Source organism: Mustela nigripes, chromosome 1, assembly GCF_022355385.1.
Source record: "Mustela nigripes isolate SB6536 chromosome 1, MUSNIG.SB6536, whole genome shotgun sequence".
In the NCBI taxonomy this organism is placed as follows: domain Eukaryota; kingdom Metazoa; phylum Chordata; class Mammalia; order Carnivora; family Mustelidae; genus Mustela; species Mustela nigripes.
In genome coordinates, this window is record NC_081557.1 from 169,861,325 (window position 1) to 169,883,876 (window position 22,552).

Consider the following 22,552-nt stretch of genomic DNA (forward strand, 5'->3'; position numbering starts at 1 on the left):
AATGACCATGAGGAAAGAAACCCCACTGGACTAACAAATCAGAATTTTTTCCTTAACTGAGGAATTTTAGTAGATGGTGAAGAAAAGAGAGAGTAGTAAACTGGCAGAGAGACAGAGTGGAAAAAAGAGGAGATTTTTTTAAAGGAAAAGGTAGGTCTTAGCAAGCACTAACTCTATAGGTAGAAAAAAATAAATGGCAAGATTGAGAAAAGGGAGATGGAGAAGGAAGTCTGGCATGAAGGACACAGGAAGGGGGGCTTGGACAAGGAGGAGCATCGGGGAAATAAGAAACAGCGACGATAGGGGGTTAGAAAAAGACGAGCCAAGTTAATGCAGGATGGTCTCAACCTTTTCAATAAAGATGTGAAGCTTGTCTTCAAGAGTAAGAAGAAGCTATTTGGGAATGGATATTCATAATAGAATCCATTAACACTGCTGATTTTGTCTCCAAGCCAGCCAGGTTACTGCTGAGGGGAGAGCCAGAGGGAAAGCCAAGAGGGTAGAGCGATCCAGAGAGCTATCCGACTGTATCTAAACATCCTCACTCCAACCCAATGAAAAGTCAGTTCATTTAGCTCCAGAGGTTCACTGATTGGCACCCTAAATAATCTTTGCTGAGGAAAATTAGGACCCTAGAGCTTTATGGCCACATTAATTTTAAAGTCTGATTTCAACAAAGGAAACCTTGTGTCCCATGCACCAAGTGCTGGTTCTTGAAGGCAAAGAGAAAGATGTGAGAGCATGGCTGTGGGATGACTCTGTCCTGACTATCTGATGAAAGGAAAAAAGCCAGACCAATTACAGCCCTTTCTCTTCCCCATGATGCCAAACTGTCTGGAATCCAGAAGTTTGCTTGCATTCCTTCTGAAATTGCATTTTAAAACCAAGGTCCCTGGGTACCTCTTTTCCTGACGCTATTTCACACTCCATCTGCCCTGCATGCCACAAACATTTCTTCATCACATGAAATGGGAGTTTCTGTTCCCACATGGTGGCGGTTCCACTCCACCCTGGCTACAGAAAACACATTTATTTTCCTCCGCCTCATGCTTGTACTGTCACAGAAGGATTTTACTTTTTATCAGAAGTCAGGTGCAAGGACCTGGCACAAGAGTCACATTACCCATAATCGAATTTTTCACAGTTCATCTTTAATTAGGCATCACCTTACAGAAATAATTAAAACAAGTGAAAATTCAGACGTGTGGGGAATAGTCTAAAATTAGCTCTCCACTTTACCTGTGAGTAATCAGCAATCTGCCAGAAGCAGAGAAGGCTACTAAATAAATGACCCCAAGGCTTTCACTACAAAGCAATTCTAATAAGCCATCTAATTACACAAGTTAACCAATCTCCCATGGCACCTGAAAAAAGAAAACCAAATATGATGGATTTTTTTTCCTTTTCAAAACCACTTGGTCGCAGATTCTTATAATCCACAGCTCTTCAAGAAAGAGGCTCAAGTGGCAGGGAGGGGGAAAGGCACGCCATCGAGCAAGCTACAAGCGACCCTGTGGGATGCACCAGCATCTTGTCCCATGTGGGATGTACTGACTACATGTGGCCAGCATCTTGACTAACTCCAAAGTACAATGACTCTTGGCCACTTGTTGAAGATCTTAAATCTTTACAAGCATCTGCTGTCTCTTAGTCCACATCTGCGGCCATCAGAGCCACCAGCACGAGCTGCTCAAATGGACAAGAGTGGGGTCAGCAGATGGCCCATCAAGTGTATCTTTTGAAGGTTCATATTCAATTAGATCAGCTCGTTAAAAAATGCTAACTGGACAATAAGCAATCAGAGAAACAAAGGTCAATTTCTTCTCTGATAGAAAAATTATAGTAGTAACTTATAAGTGAATCTAAGAACTATTTTGGTTCTAATTAACTTTTCGTCCAACTTGAAAGCAGCTCTTATATAATACTGTGTAGATCAAAACACTAAGAATTCTTAGGCATGAGGTCAAGAGTCATCTCTTCAAAACCAGATAAAAAGTTACTTACGGCTTTCTTTCCAGGAACTAAAAAGCACCAGCTAGCATAATACATGAAAAATTTAACAATTTTTAGTTTCAAACCAAAAACCAACTGAAATACACAAAAAAAGTAGTTATCTGGAACCTACTTACCAAAATCCTTAATTCATCATGTTTTCCTCCCAGCATCCCAATCTTGTAAGTAAAAGCTAGAGAACAGCTCCTGTTAGACATTCAATCAAATAACGAATTTCCAGGACTGCCCTAAAAACCGTATTGAAGTCAACTGAATTTTCGTCACCAAAGAGGGACATGAACCCTCTAATCTACCACAGTGTAGATGAACGGAAGCCTTTAACTGAGTGCCAACGGACAGGTTTCAAAAGGACCCAAAAATATCTTAGTGGGCAAAATGGGGCTTCTGCGCTTTCAACCGGGAATAAGAGCATCACCATTCTCAACTGCTTCTGAAAGAAGTCTCTGATTACTCAATAGTAGATTCCAATACTCAAAAAGCTAAACTCACACACCCTTAGACGGCCATCATCCACATCAAACTGCCTGGTGTGAGGTCCATGGCTGAACTCTGGCAGTAGGAAAACTTCCTCTCAGCACAATGCCCTCCCCTCTTCTGAACAGAACACCAATGTTCCTGGGTCCTTCCAATATACAGCCTACTTGGTTACAGGGTATAGACAGAGAATATCTTTTCAAAGGGTTTTTCAAAATCAATGACCCAAACAGCTTATGCATGGATGAGTTAACCAGAAAACGAGGTAAACCCAGGACACTGCTAGGTAACAAGGACATTGCTTTGACTGTATTAAGTAATTTCCTTCATATTTGTCACCAGGATCTCTTTGTCTTGTGATTTGTTTTCTACTTTTGAGACACATGTGACTATCCCCATTTATTTAGAAGCCAGGACTTCTATTACTCTCAAAACATGCAGATCAGCTCCAAATATGAAAGTAGAAAGTCTGGAGAGATTTTTCAAAAAGGGGAAAAAAGGAGCATATTTTGGACTTGTCACTAATGATGAAATAATTAAAAAGAACATAAGTATCCAAATATGCCAATATTCTTACAAATCTTTGAGTCTCAACAGAGGTGATTCTGCAACCTCAGGTCGCCCTCCCCAGGGTAAGCATCCTAGAACGCACTGGACCCCTCACTCAACCAACAAATTATCTGGCCCCAAATGTCAATAATGCCAAGATTAAGAAAGCTTGCTAAATGGCGTGTTGTTAAGAAAGAAACTGATTTGATATTGCTATAATAAGGAAATCCCAGTTCTACCTCCAAAGGGGCAGAAAACACAAGAAAAGTGAGAAGATCCCAAAGTCACAGGAAAAAGAAAAGCAGATTGGGGGAAAAAAAAATCACAATACCAAACATAACACTGGTGGCTCCTCCTGGAGCTGTTTGTAGGTAAGTGAGCTCAGGGACGACATGGCACCACCCTACACTCTGAGGGGAGACCACAGCCAGGCCTCAACCATGCAGCATTTGAAAATCCTGCTGTAGAAACACTGTAGCCCGTGTGTGCTGGACAACAGGCACAAGAGGTGGGACCAGGTATGACAGGCAGATATGCTAGCTACCTAAGGACACGTGTGAGCTGTGAGGAAGCCTGTGGGCCAGTCTTGCTCTGCAGCATCGCGTGGCCTCCAGGCCATGCGTTGTAGTGGCTGTGTGCACAGGGCAGGGCTGAGTGAGCCCTGCCCTGTGCACACAGCCACTACAACGCATGGCACAGTCTGGCACCAGAATGAACAAGAAGACACCGCAATGTGTGCAGAGAGCTTCGAATTGCATGAAAAGTAAATAATTAAAAGCAGGATATAAAATTCAACTGTGTTATAAACTCAACTATGTTAAATGAATGTACAGAAAAAGAATAAAATCAAAGCACAGAAAAAAAATCAAAGTACAAAGGCATGAGTGTTATTTTTAAATTGTTAATATTGGGTTTTTTTGCCTTTTAAATGTTTAAAAAATTGTTTTTAAAACATGTGTTTGTTTTGTTTTCTGAGTTGGCTGACCACTGAGGGGACGCATCCTATTCATTTGTTACCACCCAAAAATGCATCATAGGCAGAGTATCCCACTCACCCAGAAAGAAGCAACCTTCCAGGAACAAAAATTTGAAAGAGAAAGCACACATGACCGAGGACTATTTTCCTTCCACCAGGCTGCTTTCCTAAGCACTAAGGGAAGTATTTTCCTGAGAATTGTTCCATTTGCTCTTTCTACTTATTCTCTAGCACTTACAGTTATGTCCCTTTATCTCATAAGAGCAGTCAAAGCTGGTCAGGGCTTTGGGGTAGAGAGAAGGAGCAGATCTTCGGCCTTTGGTTCAAGGTAACTTTGGTGTCCCTGGTGTTAAAAATAATAAATCTTCCTCCCATATAGTTTTTTCTAGCACAGCAGAGTTCTAATTGGGACCCTTATATTGTTGGCTACCTTTCAATGCATGGCTCCCTTCCCTTGTCCCCACTTCTTCTTTCCGACGTTACAACTGATTAAAAAGCCAGAACATGAGTACTACTGGGTTTTATAATGAAAATATCACACATTTCCTTAGGATATTCTACCTATTATTTTTAATATTAACCATGAGAGAAAAAAGTTACTTTTATTTTACTTCTAGAAAACACAAGCTTCTCACTTCTCTAGAATGCTTTCCAAGGAGGGGTCTATGAAAGAATGTACTACCACTGCAGGTCATTTGCAATGAGCTACACTAACCGAGTGATCTAAAATTGTGAAATTATCTGAGTGAGTCTAACCTAATTACTGGAACCTTTTGAAAGCAAAGACTTTTCTCAGCTGGTAACAGAAGGGAAAGTCAGGCACATCTGAAATATAAGAGGGATTTACCATGAAGAAGGTTCTATTGCTGGGATGGAGGTATCCACAGGAAAGAACACAGAATGGCTTCTAGGAGCAGAGAGCAATCCTTAGCCAATAGCCAGTAAGACGATGGGGATCTCAGCCCCACAGCTGCAAGGAACTGAATTCTGCCAACAAGGGTCATCTTGGAAGTGGATTCTTTCCAGAACTTTCAGATAAGAGCCCAGCCCGGCTAGAAAACCCAATATAGTCCACCCAGACTTCGGACCTAAAGAATATGACAATAAGTAGTACTGTAGGAAGTCACTAACTTTGTGGTCATGTGCTATGCAGCATTAGAAAGCTAACACAATTAGCAACTGGGAAACACTGAAGTGTAGCTTTAAGAGTCATCACATAGAAACCACTACAGATGATGGGCTTTCCTGTGGAAAGTATAGAAAAGGGAAGGCTATATCAAAAAGCCTTGAGAGACACCTACAATTATTTTTTTAAATGACAGCAATAATATATGAATTAAGATCTACTCCAGCACTGAAACTATGAAAATACTCTACTGGTACTGTGAAAATAACCAGATCACAAACACTTTCCTCCACTTGTCCCTTCATTCACCCACTTCCATAAGGCCACTCTCATTCATGTAGTAGTTTTTATTGAGTCGCTACTGCAATAATCTGGACCATAATTTTGCATTTTTCTACCCAAATACAGAGATCTATTGCATAAAGGAAACTTTACAAATAACCGAATTCTCTGTAAAAGTTTGTTTGTAATGTCTGAAAGAATGGGGTTGAATCTTGTAGTCCTAAAACTAAATTTCCTTGAATCACTATTATAGCAAATATAAACTTACTTAACTTCCTAAGTAAAAACAGATGATTTTTATCATAATTCCTATCAATATCTTGCTTGAAATCTTCATAGTTTGTTTTTTTTCCTCCCTAAGCCTTGTCTTAAACTAGTATTTAATTAAATCAAAACCTACAAAATCATTAATTACATAAAAGCTGGCATTGAGGAACGTCCATTAATCAAACATAAGACAACCTCATATGTGCATAATTAATAACTGTGTTTTCTCACTACATCAAAGACGATCGCCTTTCCATAAAATTTTAATCACTTTCCAACATAGTCCCATCAACTTAATTATATTTGAACACAAATATAAAAAACTAGAAACTAAGGCAGTTTTAAGGCTTCCCAAGTTACAATTTATTAAGATTTGGTAACTCAAAAAAATTCCAAGAAAATGAGCCACTCATGCAACTAATATAGAATTCATCACTGGAAAATCTTATGAGAACTGATGTAATTATTTAGCTTTTGAATGATTAAGAGAGAGACTTAAAGCAATACTACACAGATTTAACAAAACATGAAAGTTATCAAGGGCTTCCCACCCCATCAGTCAACTATACACAGATGGGTTCTGGATCCCTTGGGTGATGGAGTCACCTGACCATGCACGCGAAGAAACCTCAGTAATGAGACAGCAGAACAAGGAGAAGGGTAAAAGAACAGCTCAGCTCTAGTTAGTTTTGTTTCCTTAACTCATCAGCATGGAAACTCACCTAAGTATTAACTACTTAGCCACTGGCAGGATGATTCTATTTCTCTCTCCTCAGTCTGTAACTAATCATTACTTTCGGGAACGTTAACATCTTGTACACAAACTAATCAGCTACATGCTGGATGACAAGTAAAAGGTTTCCCAGCCCAGCCCACCTCTGACACTCTATGTGTTACAAATTCGTAGAAAGTGGGGCACCTGGGTGGCTCAGTGGTGAAGCAGGTGCCTTGGGCTCAGGTCCTGATCCCAGGGTCCTGGGATCAAGCTCGCATCAGGCTCCCTGCTCAGCGGAGAGCCAGCTTCTCCCTCTCCCTCAACCTGCCGTTCTGCCTACTTGTGCTCTCTCTCTCTCTCTCCCCAATTAATTAATTTTTTTTAAAAAAATCTTCAAATTTGTAGAAAGCAATGCTACTCTCCATCAAGTGTTCTCGGCTGGAGAGCTTTCTAAAGAACTGCTGGTGTGTAGGCCTCTCCTCAGAATCAGTAAATTAGAATCCCTGATGGTGGCCCTACATAATTTTAACCACAAAAGGGCAGGACTGTTTTAGAAACTTATTTTTTTTCACTCTCCTTAATATTTAATTTATAGTTTCAGTTTCAATCACCTATGGTGGAAATATAGTTCAAGGTTTTACTAAAATTGCTTTTGTTTTTCTTAAAATTCTCTTGCTAAAGCTTCCAAAGCATCCCTTTGGAAGAAAAGGACCATTTGCAACTCTCAGTACACCCCTCTTAGAGTTGCATTGTTTTTGAGACAGTGAAATTGCACCATGTGTGTGCACTAAGTGTATGTACACACACATACATATATACGCACACACAAATGACATACCCAGACATATGTTCTTAGAACAAAACAAAACACAACATGCCACGATTCAGAACTATTTCTACGTGTTGGCGAATGCTGGTCTTCTAAAAAAGTAAAAATGGTCTGCATTATTGCAAATTCTTCTCTTGGTGTGGTTCAGAAGTATGCTGGAATGTGGGCCACACTTCAGATCTTCAGAGAATAAGAGCTTCTGTCTTCAAGCCCCCACCTAGGCCTCAGGTACACTTAGGAGTCGCCTGTATCCGTTATATAAGCCTCTCCTATTCGTGGACTCCTAATCTGAGCTATAGTTCATCACTCTGAAAAGCCTATCACCTAGCATTGTGCATTTGTTTTTCTCCAGAATTATTTAGACCATTAAATGGGAAGTCAATAAGTCCCTTAAATGCCACTGTAAATGGTAGTATTTCTTTACCCAGATAATTTATCATTTATCACAAAGAAATTCAATGACACCAAACTTTATATTGCTTTTAGAAACAAGAAAATGTTTTAATCTATGAAAGACTTCTTTTCCTTTCTTATCCCCATCAACAAAATGGGCCACACCAAATGAGGACACGGGGTCACGGTCAGCATTAGTCCTGAATACAGAATTAATTGTGAAGTATCATAGAGAAAGGATGAGGGCTCTCAGATTAAAGGGCTTTAGACCACAGTCAGCTTTTAGTTTGCACCTGTCAGTAGAAGTAAATGTAAGAATATATATATAAAAAATAACCATTCTCGGGACGCCTGGGTGGCTCAGTTGGTTGGACGACTGCCTTCGGCTCAGGTCATGATCCTGGAGTCCCGGGATCGAGTCCCGCATCGGGCTCTCAGCTCCACGGGGAGTCTGCTTCTCTCTCTGACCTTCTCCTTGCTCATGTTCTGTCTCACTTTCTCTCTCTCAAATAAATAAATATTTAAAAAAAAAAAAAAAAAACCGTTCTACTTGAACATGAATTGTAATTTGTGCTAAAAAAGTATGTATACTCTATAAGGAGATGTAATGTGTACTAAATAAGCATTAATCAACAAAACAAGTATCTGCTAAAGTGTAAAAATAATTAGGTGCTACAGATCATGGAAAGAAGTACAGACTTTAGGCTAAGATGTAATCAGCTCCTCCATTGCCATCACTTTAGAGAAGAACCCAGGCCAGAGAGGCCCAGGACTCTCAAGTCACCAAGCAAGGACAGGACTAAAACCCCTGACTTCCTATTCTAGGGCCTTCTACCACCATTCTAAATTTAGACTGATACTGTCTATAAAGATCAATACAGAAGGGCCATAGATACATGTTCAACACTACCAATAATCTGTACTAAAAGTTTTTTCGTTTTTGCCCCTCCTCTAAGATTTTTGAAGAAAGAAGTTGCACTCTTAGCAGTCAAGAGCACAGGCTTGGTAGACACGCTGCTTGGGTTCAACTGCCAGGTGCCATTTACTACTCTGTGGCCTTAGGCAAGTTATAAGAACTTTGTATTCCTATAAAGCAGGGATAACAATACCATAGGATATTGTGGGGAATAATTAATTTATTACCCACAGAGCAATCAGGACAGTGCCTGTCCTATAGGGATTGTACAAATATTATACTCTCTCACTGAATAGATTTTCTGGGCTTACCAGACTAATCATCACTAAGTCCCTCGACTCCTTCTACATGCTCTACACCATACAGTAGATATGGCTGACAAAGAAATGTCGATACTGCCCTTAGGAACTACAAAACAAAATTCCTGAAATCATGGATCATAAAAACTAGATTCAAGTTTTCTTTAAAAAAGATTTTATTTATTTATTTGACAGAGAGAGAGCAAGAGAGGGAACACAAGCAGGGGGAGTGGGAGAGCGAGAAGCAGGCTCCCTGTTAAGCAAGGAGCCTGATGCGGGGCTCGATCCCAGGGTCCTGGGATCATGACATGAGCCTAAGGCAGACACTCAATGACTGAGCCACCCAGGCGCCCCCAGATTCAATTTCTATCTCTGCTTCTAACTCCTAGCATATTGAGAAGTTAGTTTCCTAGGTTTGGGCTTTCTCTGAAATGCGTACAACAAAGTCTGCCATCAGTCAAGTTATTGTAAAGCTGAGACAACGTGCCCTGGGAGCAGCTTAGAACACAGGGCATTCCCTAGATCTGTGAATATAAAACTTACTGTTCAGAGTCATAGTAGTCCATACGCTTCTTTTTCTTGTTGTAAGCTGCGACTCGAAAGGGAACTATTTCCAAGGTGATCAGGCCAGGGGCCATTGTCAGCACTTTGGCACCGTGGGTTGGCTCATATAGGTCCTTCCCTGTTTCTGGATGAGGCATGCCGGCAGGGTCCCGTCCAACAATGTAAAAATTGGCTCCTGCAACCATCCGTGCTCTGCAATGCCACTGGACCTGGAATACAAGTTTTCATATTTGGTAACTCTGCTTTTAGGCCAGCACTTAGAAGTAGTAAATGGATAATAAATACACGGATACAGATGGCCGCAAACTTACAGTCCCCAGCTTTATGATGGTGCGAAAGTAATATACACATTCAGGAGAAACCATACCTCTAACTTCGAATTCTGGAGTTTGCCCAGGCTAGCAATATGCAGTAAAATCCTCTCTCATGATGCTGGGCAGGGGCAGTGAGCCACAGCTCCCAGTCAGCCACACAATCACAAAGGTAAACAACCCACACACGGACAACCATGCTGACCATTCTGTTTTTCATGTTCAGTATAGCATTCAATGAGTTATATGACGTATTCGACATTTCATTATAAAACAGGCTCTGTGTTAGGTGATTTTTCCCAACTGTGCTAACATGAGTGTTCTGAGCACATTTAAGGTAGGCTAGGCTAAGCTGTGATGTGTGGTATGTTAGGTATGCATTTTGACTTAACAGTATTTTCAACTTATGATGGGTTTATCAGGACATAACACCATCATACATTGAGAAGGACCTGGAGTATTTATATAATGAGTATCAGTAGGAAATCTCAACAACTTTAAATATGTCATCTTGGAAAGCCAGGAACAAAATTGGCAAGTCCTTCCCACTAAAATCTAAAACCATAAATGTGTATAGATGTTTATGCATATGTATTTATAAATATTTTTGCCTCTTAAGAGATATGTAAATGTACATGTGTCTATATATATGCTTGTACACAACCACAATATGTCCTTTATATATAGTTCAAATCTAATCTCTTAGAAGTCAGGCTAGCAGTTTATCCTTTGAGGGAAGCAACTGGAAGGGGCTTCTGGGTTAATGGTAATGTTCTTTATTTCCTCCCGGCTTTACTGAGAATAACTGACAAATAAAGTGGTATATATCTAAAGCATACATGATGTTATAGTCAAATATATTGTCAAATATTGACCACAATCAAGTTAATTGACACATCTATCACCTCACAATTACCTTTGTGTATATGTGTGAGCTGAGAACAATTAAGATCTACTCCCAGCAAATTTCAAGTACATAATATAGTATTATTAACTATAATCACTAAGCAGAACCTTCAATCCTCAGAACTAACTTACTCATCTTGTAATTGAAAATTACCAACTTTGGAAATAGGAGCTTGTATCTAATCCATTTTGATGTTAGCTCTAGGAGTCCCTGGTAAGGTTCTGTCTCGGGACCTACGATCCTGGTTGCTGGTAATTAGAGTACGTTCGCTGTAAGAAGTCCTTGAACCATACAAAAACTTGTGAGGTATACACTCTTCTCTGTTATATTAGAACAGGTTTAAAAAAAAAAAAAGCTACTGGATGACAAGGATTTCAATTATATGAATCCTTACATACACACACTGGCACTGAGAAAACCTGATAGCTAAGTGACTCATACCCCAGATACCAGGTAAGAGTAAAACCAGGTGTTGGCTGTGACTCCACAGCTACACAGCATCCAAAATGAGCTCAGAAGCAGAGACAGCTACACTAGCAAGTGTGGAGAAATAAAAAAATAATTCATTTAACACCTGGAACTTCAGAACTTTATAAGTTAAAGTAGCTGTAAGAGAGCATCATTCTCCTTAACATACGAAGAAAATGATCACCCAAAGGTTAAGTGAGTTGGCCAAGAAAACGCAGAGGAAACCCAGGTCTAGAAATCTGGCCTCAGCTCCCTTTCAGCATTAAGCTCCACCACTCAAGTGACTTACACAACCATTCTGATCTAGGTGAAAATAAGATATAAATGATGACTACCCACACAAATGTTGTCATTTGTTCTCGGTAGTTCATCTTGGACCAAGATATATTTTTATTGACATGGCTTAGAAAGTGCAATAACATAAGGACAATCCCAAACCCAACACTCAAACTGATCACCCTGAGGAGTTTCAGCTTTTTCAGCCGTTTCTACTGATTTTTACCTGTGTTTCTTTCTTTTTTTAAGATTTTATTTTTAAGTATCTTTACACCCAGCATGCAGCTGTGATCAAGAGTTCTGTGCTCCACTGACTGAGCCAGTCAGGCACCCCTGTGTTTCTAAATGGCATTTGTATACTGCTGATTTGACTATTTATATTTCCTACTATGATGATGCTTGACTCTTACTCCATTTTCCTCATTCCCTATGCCATTTATCCAATAAATACAGTGATATCACCACTGTTGGTGAAAGCAACATTTGTCTGTAAAATTGGAAGTACAATTGTATTTATCTCATGACTTTTTTAAGAAAATTAATATATGAAACGTAAAGACTTAGAATAGGGACGCCTGGGTGGCTCAGTTGGTTGAGCAGCTGCCTTCGGCTCAGGTCATGATCCCAGCGTCCTGGGATCGAGTCCCACATCGGGCTCCTTGCTCAGCGGGGAGCCTGCTTCTCCCTCTGCCTCTGCCTGCCATTCTGTCTGCCTGTGCTCGCTCTCTCCCCCCCCCACTCTCTCTGATAAATAAATTAAAAAATCTTTAAAAAAAAAAAAAGACTTAGAATAGTACTTGGTATAAAGTACACAATAAATGTTAGCCATTACCATCTTTATTTTATTCCCCTCCTTATACAACTGTTTGTTTTTCCTAGAGTTAATAATTGTCTTGACTTTTTTTTTCACTCACCTATTTTCCCATATACCCATATTTCTAAGGACCTTATACTACCTTTCTTACTCAGAACACAGTTTAATATAATCCCAGTATTCCTTGCAGTGTAGTCATGTGGCAGAGTTTTGGCTGAAAAAAATGAGAGCCCAAATGGTATGTGGCCAGTTCCAAACTTGGAACATTCAAAAACCTCTTGAGCACTATCCTAATTCTCTTTCCCCATATGCTAGCTAAATAAAGAGGACCCCAAGGTCCTATCACTATATGTTTCCCACTATGCAGCACTACTACTGTTTGCAATGAGCTATAATAGTCCTGTATGAACAAGATGGCAAGACATGATAATGAAAGACTTTTGTTCCTCATATAGACCCCTCTTCCTCTAACCACTCTTAGATTCAGCACTTCATGAAGATTCTGGTCATTCCCTTCTGCCCCTTCACTATAGACACACACAAGACCTTTGCTAGTTCTGACTCAGAACTTTTATCAAAGGGTCAAAATCAAATAATCAATTAACTACTTGGCAATTTCACTTAAGTGGAAAATCATTCCAGCCTCATGCAAATTAACTACTGCTTACAGAGTTAAATTAAAAAGGCAATCGAAGTTCTCTGATTTCAGGTGAACTTTGTTCACTAAATATTTATATCTAGATAAGTAAATCATTCAAGTACCAAATGGTCAATGAACCAAGGATGTATGGCTTAATTTTAACATGTAAGGAAGCTCAGAACATTTAATCCAACCCTCTCTATCCTTCTACAAGATGAAACCAAAGCCAGAAAAATTAGTAACTTACAGGATCACAAAGCAACTGGCAGTGGCCAGTTCTGATTTTGGCTTATAAAATATCCAGAAATTTAATTGCCTCTTTAATTTCTTCTAGATGTTAAATGAGTAAATTAAAGGTAAACATAACAAACACAAACAGAGTCAACATTCTCCTGCAAGTGACCAAATAATTTCAATTTGTACTTTAGGGACCGACTTCCCTATGAGAATACTTTTAAAACTGTTAACAACCAGGAATAAACAAATCACATGTAACTCTTCCAACAATGCCTGGTATGAATCAACTTACAACCCACTGAAAAGGTAACATGCTTTAATCGAAAGAATGCAAGTCAACCCACAGCCAGCCATCCTGTATCTACTTTAGGAAGACAGATCTAAAGCCTGCTTTTGCCCCTTCATGACCGAATGCCCTTAGTAAAGTTTAGACTTGAAACTGAACCCTCAGTTTCCAAAATTATAAAAATGAAAAAGATAATGTTTAACATATCAGATTGGTGGGAGGCTTGAAAACATTCAACATACCCTTTGGCCCTCAACAAAGGACAGTCACAAACATTGCCACTGTTACTACTACTCTGTGAAATAGTCCATGACAATTTCAGTTGCATTTAATTACTTCCTAGCCAGTGTTTCCAAAGAAAATTCACTTGCTCTATGAAAAAGATGACAGGCTGTCTAGAAGGTGGTCACTGAAACTCTGTGAGAGCTGCCTGTTTATCCCTCTAGCACAACTGAGGTCAATATGTATTATCTTTTTATATGGCAAGCAGGTTTGGAATACCGAAAGCACAGGAAGAAGGAATACAAGTGATGTCTATGGCTTTCCTATAAAGTCTTCTAAGAATCCATAAATGGCCAACCTAACATGTGACTTATTTTCTACTTTACCTGCATCTGTGTGCCAAATAACAGATTGGCTTTTTTTCTGATTACAAAAGTAATTTAACTCCTACGTGGCGAACAGTGCTGGTTGCCTATACAACTGACTTTCCTTTGCCCCGATCTCTTTCTTGATGACAGAAACCTCAGTCTAGAGGGTGAAAGTGCCAGGTCCTTGTTTTTGCAGCCTTCCCTGCTGTACAGCCATACGGCCAGCCATACACTGTGGGTCTCTGAGCAAACAATGGGACCTCTGAGGAAATCTGCCAGAAGATTTCTGAAAAACTTTTCCCTAATAGAATTCTCAACTCTTATTTATCTGAAAATGTCTTTACTTCACCTTTATTTTGCTTGACTATAAATTCTAGATTAACAGGCATTTCTTTTTGTTAAAGATATCACTCCATTGTTTCTTGTTCATATCACTCCTGAGAAGTCAGTCATTGTTCCTACTATTTCCCTACTGTTCCCTCTTCCTCCCTCCCTCATCGTTTGGTTTTTCTTTTTTCTTTTTTTCTTTCTTTTTTTTGGAAGATTGTATTTATTTATTTGAGAGAGAAAGAGAGAGAGTGTATATGCAAGAGGGGGTGGGAAGCAGACTCCCCAATGAGCGTGGAGCCAGGCAAGGTGCTCAATCTCATGACCCTGAGATCATGACCAGAGCTGAAACCAAGAGTCGGACGCTTAACCACTTAACTCAATGGGCCACCCAGGAGCTTCCTTCTCAGGATCCTTTTTATATCATGAAATTTCAACAGACTGCTTCTGCCTAAGTGTGGTTATCTTTGGATTTATTCTAAGATTTATTAGGCTTCTTGAATTTGTAGGTTGACATTTTCCACCAATTTTAGAAAAATTTAACCATCATTTTTTCAAAATCCTTTTTTGGCACATTTCTTTTTCTCTCTCCTCCTCTCATTACTCCAATTATACATATGTTAGATAGCTTGATACTGCCCACAGCTCACTGAGGCTCTGCTCATTTCTCCCATCTATTTTCCTTTTCAAGTAACTTTGATTGATCTGACTTCTCTTTCATTAACCTTTCCTTCTACAAACTCCAGTCTGCATTTACATCCTTCCAACAGATGTTTTCATTTCAGATCTACTTTTTTAGTCCTTGACTTTCCATTTGATTCTTTTTTATATAGTTTCCATATTTTTGAGATTCTACATCCATAAGACCATATTTGCTTTTAAGAAGCTTTAATGCTATTAATTGCAAATTCCTACAACAGCATCATCTCGAAGTATGTGTCTAGGGACAGTTTCTATTCTGGATCTCACCCTCCTGCTTCTTCATATTTGTAATAATTTGTTACTACATGCTGGACCTGTGCATGATTTCTTTTAAGCAGTCTGAATTGCATTATCTTCCTTTAGAGTGTCGATAGCTTCATTCTAGCTGGCAGCTAATTTACTGGCACCTCTCATTTTCTTTCATGATCTCAGGGTCAAGAGATCAAATCCCATGTTGGGGCTGCATGGAGCCTGCTTGGGGTTTTCTCTTTCCCTCTGCCTCTCCCTCCTCCCCTAACCCTTTACACACTCTCTGAAAGAAATAACTGAGGATAATAAATAGAACAATTCTAAATCCAGCTTAGGAGACCTATTTCTTTATATATTCACTCTGAAATTTACTTTTATATAAATGTAATAAATTTTATTAAATTCAACATTCCATACAGCAAAAATCAAATACTCAGCTGGTTTATAAAAGACTTTAGGCATAGAAACTATTTTCTTACATAAATGTGCAGATTTTCCTTCCCTAACTATCAAAAGTGTACTTACTTCAATGGTACAAAAATTCTTTACAAAGTCAATCCATGACCTATTTTTGTTGGGTTAAAAAAAAACTATACCTTCATTCACCTCACAAATTCCATGTTAAAATACTCCTCTCTCAAAAAAAAAAAAAAAATACTCTTCTCTCTTCTTTGCACAGTATCACATCTCTTTAATATTAATCTGTTTTCCTGAAATTCCTAAATCATAATGGCCTGTCTCCTGATTCCTCAGCAGTAGGAATCATTTTAAACTCTTCAAGTGACTGGGAAAATCTAGAGAGGCAAATGAAAAAAGAGGTTCACCCTTCCCATCATAAGATTACGGGTTCCTATGGCTTTCAATCTTAATTGTGCCAATTAGTTCTAGTACCAATTTCTATTACTCTTTACAGGTACTGAACAGTATTCAACCCTCATGAGAGTCACACAGATGACATGCAATATAAAAATTACAAATTCTACTTAGATGTTTCATTCTCCAGCTTCCAGAAGAGAATTACAATTTGCAATTACCCTCATCACACAATCTCTAGAGTTGAAAGGGAGTTTAGACTGGAATCCAAATCCTTCATTCTGCAAATCAAGAAACTGAGATATGATCTTCATTACAAGTTCTCCCAAAGATTCCATTTATGTGCAAGGAATCTCAACTGTCTGAGTCTTTGAAATAACACAACTCAAATGTAAGAGATGTATTTGTTCACAACCATCAGCAACCAAACTGATTTTTTTCTCATAAATTATGCTTCCCTGGCTGAGCCCAGCTTTGCAGATTGGGAGGATCGAGGGGAAGGAGAGTAAATCCACCATGGCCCAGCGTCCCCATCTCACTCCTGCCTCTCAAGCCCAGGGGCCCCAAAATTTGCTTTTGATAAAAGACAGAAGTGCTTGATTTGCTCTGCCTCTCCACCATCTCACCAATTATTATTTTAAGGAACCAAAGGTGGTAAGGCATTGGAAAACATTTCATGAAGTTCTTTACCAGGGTGAGAGAAGATCAACACAGGTACCAATTACTGAGCTCCTGATATGCTAGTCACTGTACAAAGTGTTCTGTAAATATTATCTCATTTAATGTTTATAGCATATTAAACAGTTACTATTACCTATTTCACAAATAGGAAAAGTGAGACTTGGCACGTTTCAGTAACACGTCTAAGGTGCAAAATGACAACCGAGAGAACGAGTATTATTCCTGGGTATCTCTAACCCCCAAACTCAGGCATACCTATTCTTACTGAGCCCCTTACACTGTGCCAGGCCCTACAGCCAGATAGGACGTCAGGAGGACAAATTCTGGTTAGCACTACCCTTAGGGAAGGAACAGTACAGATTACCTAACTGCAAGAAAAACAGACTAAGAGACGATACTGGAACGTGATGCTGCTTCACTAAGAAACAAGAACAGATGCTGAGCAGAAAATCTAGAGGAAAATCAGGAGGAAAAAAAGGGCATTCTCCCCCTGTGAAAAGCATCCTAAAACACCTGTAAAATATAATGTCTCTGAATTAAATTAGTAATTTCGGTTATCAAGAAACCAGACATAAGCTAAAAATATATAAAATATCAGACTATACAGATCCCCAAAGTTACTTTCAATATACACCAACAGACTCTAAATGTTTCTCGGACTCTAAATCTTTACATACCCACAACTCTTTATTGAAAAACCTGAAATCCTATTTTTCCAGCTTTCTTGAGCTATAATTGATGTAAATTTGTGTAAGTTTAAGGCATACAGCAGGATCTATGTACATTTTGTGAACTTACCACGATTAGGTAACACATGCACCTAAAATTCAAAAACCTCCATGTACCTAGTTTTTAAAACTAATTTCATAGCAAAACTGATCAAAATTGACATGAAGTTAGCTGTGGGCTCTACTGATCCCATTTGGTGTGAAAAATCATTCACTGTGCAATAGAAATATTAATGTGCTTTATATCCTAGGAGAACTAGGTAATACGTGACCCCAGAGATCCTAGTAAGAGCCTGTGTTGCACAACTCTAGAAACATGAATACAATAAATAAGACAAAACTATCAAACACCCCAAAGGAAATCAAAGTTTATAATTAAAACCGGGGAGTTAACAGCTCTTACAATCAGGCTTAAATCTCCAGAAGGAAATGTCTCTTTAGGTTGTTGGAACTCAGAAGTGCTTATGGGGAGGAACAGATTTATATCCAAACACACATCCTATTTAAGCCGCAGACACTGGTACAAAGCACAGACTAATTAAATAAATACACTGTCATCCAGGAGGCAGAATATTCCTACTGTCCCAGTGTCAGGCATCTGCTTATCTGCACAGAAACAGTTTCTATTAAGGAAATAAAGCATCAATAACTTGCATGGCAAAGAGAAATCTCTACGTCCAACCCCGTGTTTCCTCCAAAGTTCAACTCGTTATCCTTACTCAAATGTCTTAACCCAAGGATATAGCTGTTAGTGGCACACAGTCACATTCCAGAATGCATCATACTTTCAGCACGCTCACGCATTATTTATCCTCTACAAAAATGGACTTATTATTTCGTGAGACGGGACCACCACAATCTCCTACAATCAATGAATACCTCACAAAAACAAAAATGTACACAGAGAACACATTTTTGGCATTAGAAAAGTAACTTTCTCTATACATGCTGCCCCCCACCCACCCAATTTCTAAAATGGAATTTAGGAATCAAGCTATTAAATTTACAGACTGGAAAATCAGGGACATCCTGTTGATAACCAGACAGGCTCCACAGCTGCTCACTGCTCTGAAAAGCATTTGTGCTAGGGAAACAAATCTGGTACCAATGCCTTCTAAATGACCTACAGAAAATGATTAAAGAACAGTCATTGTTTTTATTTTATTATTATTAGTTGGCAAATAAGCATTACTGGCAGACGTTTTCCTGATGTCACTGGAAAAGCTACCAAAATGAATGTTTTTTTAATTACAAAAAAATTCTTCACTTAAGGCTGTGAATAAGCCAAGTAAGTGAAACACTCAAGGGGGGCACTTGAGAAAGAGAAACGCACAGTTTTCACAAGCCACTCCATATAACCGTTTCCATCGTGCCAGGCCACAAATCAGTAAAACATTTAAGGGTTTAAAATACAGAGAAGTTTACTAGAACTTCTAGTTGGCTCTTTCGAAGTTCGGAAGTTAAAACCTGCCCTTTTCTCAGGTACCAGATCCAGAGCTTCCTGGCAAGAACCATACCTCTTAGCTCCTAACTGATACTCCAGATAGAGATCTATAGGCAGAGGCAACTTTAAGGTGCTTTCAGACCCTTCTAGAAAACCTGAGAGCTCTGTGCAGGCCCCTGACTCCTTTGCCCTCCCACGCACTGCTGACCACAGGCCCCTCAGAGACTTCCAGGTGGCAAGCAGCTCTGGAGAAATGAACGGCAGGCCATGGAATCAGACTGGCCTGAATTTCGGTCCCAGCTCTGCAGTCCTGCTAGTGAGGGCCTGACTCTCTGCTTGACCTAACTCTAGTGAGACCCTTCTAAGCCCTCCAAGCCTCCACCTTCAGTTCCATCCATACAGAGCCTGTGTTACCCAGTTTTAGCAAAACTCTTGCTGAGTCAAGTCAGCAGAAACTCTCTATACCTGACATGTGATCAAATCCTTCTTCCCCACCACCCACCACGCCGGAAGTGATACTCGATCAACTGGCATGCTTTCAGCAAGAAGAACCCTGCAAGGTCTGTTTAAGCACAATCAGCTCTTGCCTGTAACTTCTGATGTCTTCTTCTTGGTGATTTTCAATCCACTGAATACCGCCCTCCTAATACCCACTCTGCCCCTTGGCTATCAATACCCACTCGTCTACAACTTATTCGGAATTGAGCTCAATTCTACATTGTGGTCTTTTTTCCCTCACTGCAATAGTTCCTGAATAAAATCTGCTTTTACTACTGTAACTACTGCCCAGTTCTGACGTTCTCTGATGGGCCACCATTGGTACTTGGCCTCTCGGAGCTTCAGCAACCTCCTCTGCAAAATGGAATAAAGCTGTCTCACCGAGCTGTTGCAGGGATGAGGTGATACAATGAAGGCAGAGCATCTATTCAGTGTGTGACAGACATACCCATGTATGTGTCTGTGGTTATTTTCATTGTCTTGCTACTATTTATTTTCATGCTCTTTATATATTCTCTCAAACAGTGAAGGACGTCCCAAATCAAAGGACACATGCTTGGACGGGAAGTCTGTGCCAGGGGAGGCCAGCCTAGGCTCTCCTCCAAAGCTGGAATTCCAAGACTTCACACAGACCAACAAGAGCTCTGAGGTATGGGCAGCTCTCCTGAAGTGGGGACAGAACCCTGAGGTGTTGAGAACTTGAAGGAAAGGGTTTACTGTTTTTTAGTAAAAGCAGTTGATATTCATCACCTTGTGCTGTCACCAATTAGACAACCCGTTAAATGATTTACATCACCTTACTCACCCTTTGTAACAACAACAAAAACACTAGCAGATATCAGTAAGATCATGAGGCAGGTATCCCAAGAAAACAAAGAGCAGGAATACAGACGAACCGAGAATATCACAACTCATCATTCTAGGCTGTCATAAAACACACGTTTGAAAGCCACTGTACCTAGGTTCCTCCTCTAACGAATGCCAGCCGGGGCCATCCTACCTCACCAATTTGGAACTCCTCTAAGATATTTTAAAATTTGTTTCCAGTCTGTTTTCAAAACCTATGTGGCCACTTATTTTAAGACCTATTTTAATAATACACCACAAGATACAAAAAAACATTCTGTGGAAGTTCTAGTACATGGTCCTGTAATCAGATTATCTGTAGATGACCTGTGATCTGCAATAAGTTTTTTGGGTTTTTTTAGATTTTATTTATTTACTTATTTATTTGACACAGAGAGAGAGCAAGCAAGCACACAAGCAAGGGGAGCAGCAGGCAGAAGGAGAGGGAGAAGCAGGCTTTCTGCTGAGCAGGAAGCCCGATGCAGACTCGATCCTAGGACTCTGGGATCATGACCTGAGCTGAAGGCAGTCGTCTAACCAACTGAGCCACCTAGGCTCAAACAAGTTTTTTATAGCTCTACCTCAGCTTCCTCATCTATAAGCTGAGAATAATCATACCTACTCCTCTTAGTGTTATTGTAAGGATTAAGTTAGCTAATACAAGTAAAACCCTTGACATATTGCCAGGCAGATATAGTAAAAGCTCATTAAAAATAAGCTATTTTTATATTCTATTTCTCACTCACTATATACAAATACAACTCATTAACTGCTCCTCCATTTCCTCTTTAGTGAAACCAATTCAATGAAAACATTCTTGAGGTTGGTTAAGAAATAGTAAATTATTAGAAAATGTGTGGCTAAATAGTCAGGCTAAAGGACCAAACTGGGTAAAATCAGAAAGATCATCAAGGGATGCCTGGGTGATGCAGCTGCTTCAACATCAGACTCTTGGTTTCGGCTCAGGTTGTGATACCAGGGTGGTGAGATATAGCCCTGGATTGGGCTCTACACTCAGAGTTGGCTTATGACTCTCCCTCCTGGCCCTTCCTGCACTCACGAGCAATGCCCACTCTCTCCCTCTCTCAAATAAACAAATAAATCCCTAAAAAAAAAAAAAAAAAAAAAAAAAGATAATCAAGTATAAGTGAGGAAATACTTATTTTCTCATTTGGGAGAGTAAAATGGTACAACCACATTAGAATTCGCTGCCAGTATCTACTAAGCCAAACAAATGCATACCCCACAACCCAGCAACGCTACCCCTCAGTATACAACAACACAAATGTCCACTGGAAGACATGCACTAACATCTTCATGCCAGCGCTATTCCTACTACCAAAGCACTGGAAACCGTCCACACACAACAGTATCAGGTATAGTCACACGAGGAGTACTGAGAATGACTGACTTACAACCGACTCTACACTACAAGAAGGCTGAGTTCCAGAAATATAATGTAAAGTGAAAGAAGCCTGACATAAAAAAGCATATACTGTAGGATTTCAGTTATAAAAAGGCTGGACTGGACACTGAAGCAACACTCAGGTCATCCCCAGAAAGAGAAGACTATTCCCCAGCATCTGGGAGAGCAGCCAGGACAGTCTCCACAGCTGTCAGCCCTCTTCAGAAACTGCCTCCGCAAAAAACAGTAGTGCCCAAGGGCATACCCCTTCCCTAGGCAGCCAAACACTGGTGGACAAGGTGGCATAAATGCCTATCCCTTGTGCAACATGGAACATCTCTGAGGGCCTTTCCAGAACTCCACACAGGGTCAAATGAGGCTTCCCCTAAGACTGAACCACAGCTTCACTCTTCCCTCTGCCCAATCCCACTCCCTTCCTCTCTTTCGTCTTCCAGCAGGCGTTGATCCCAAAGGCTCTCTCTAATAAATTTCCTGAATGTTAATCTTGCTCTCAGAATCTGCTTCCCAGAGTATCCAAGCTTTGGCACAAGCAAATTGGATCCTTGAGGTGAGAAGCGAGGATACCAGCGACCCCTGGGGGAGAACAGGGAGGGAACAGAAGGACAGGAAGGACAGCTTCTGGGATGCAGATAAGAGGGTTTTTTGAAAGTCTGGATGCCAGTTGTATGACTGTTCAAACGGAAGAAATCCACTTAACCATACATCTATGAAATGTGTCCTGCTTCCCATGTATACTATACTTAAATATGAAGTGAAGAGTAAGACAAACTAGAGAACGCCCTGCAAAAAACGTTTCAAAAACATTTAGTCTGACCTCCTGATGTACCAGTTAAATAACCATTTATTGTGCATTTAAACATTACCCAGAGAAGTCTACAGAAGCCTAGCCTGAGACTACAAGCCAGC

At 39.9% G+C, this 22,552-nt stretch overlaps 1 protein-coding gene across 1 annotated transcript in view; it reads right to left on the reverse strand.

Annotated features, from left to right (window-relative positions):
* The window catches only part of PAPSS1 (3'-phosphoadenosine 5'-phosphosulfate synthase 1), a 100,754-nt gene that overhangs the window by 4,570 nt on the left and 73,632 nt on the right, over positions 1 to 22,552 (reverse strand). Inside the window, exon 11 of the mRNA XM_059376969.1 lies at positions 9,383 to 9,612. Within this exon, the coding sequence (XP_059232952.1) occupies positions 9,383 to 9,612 (230 nt within the window). The remainder of the gene's footprint in view (positions 1 to 9,382; positions 9,613 to 22,552) is intronic.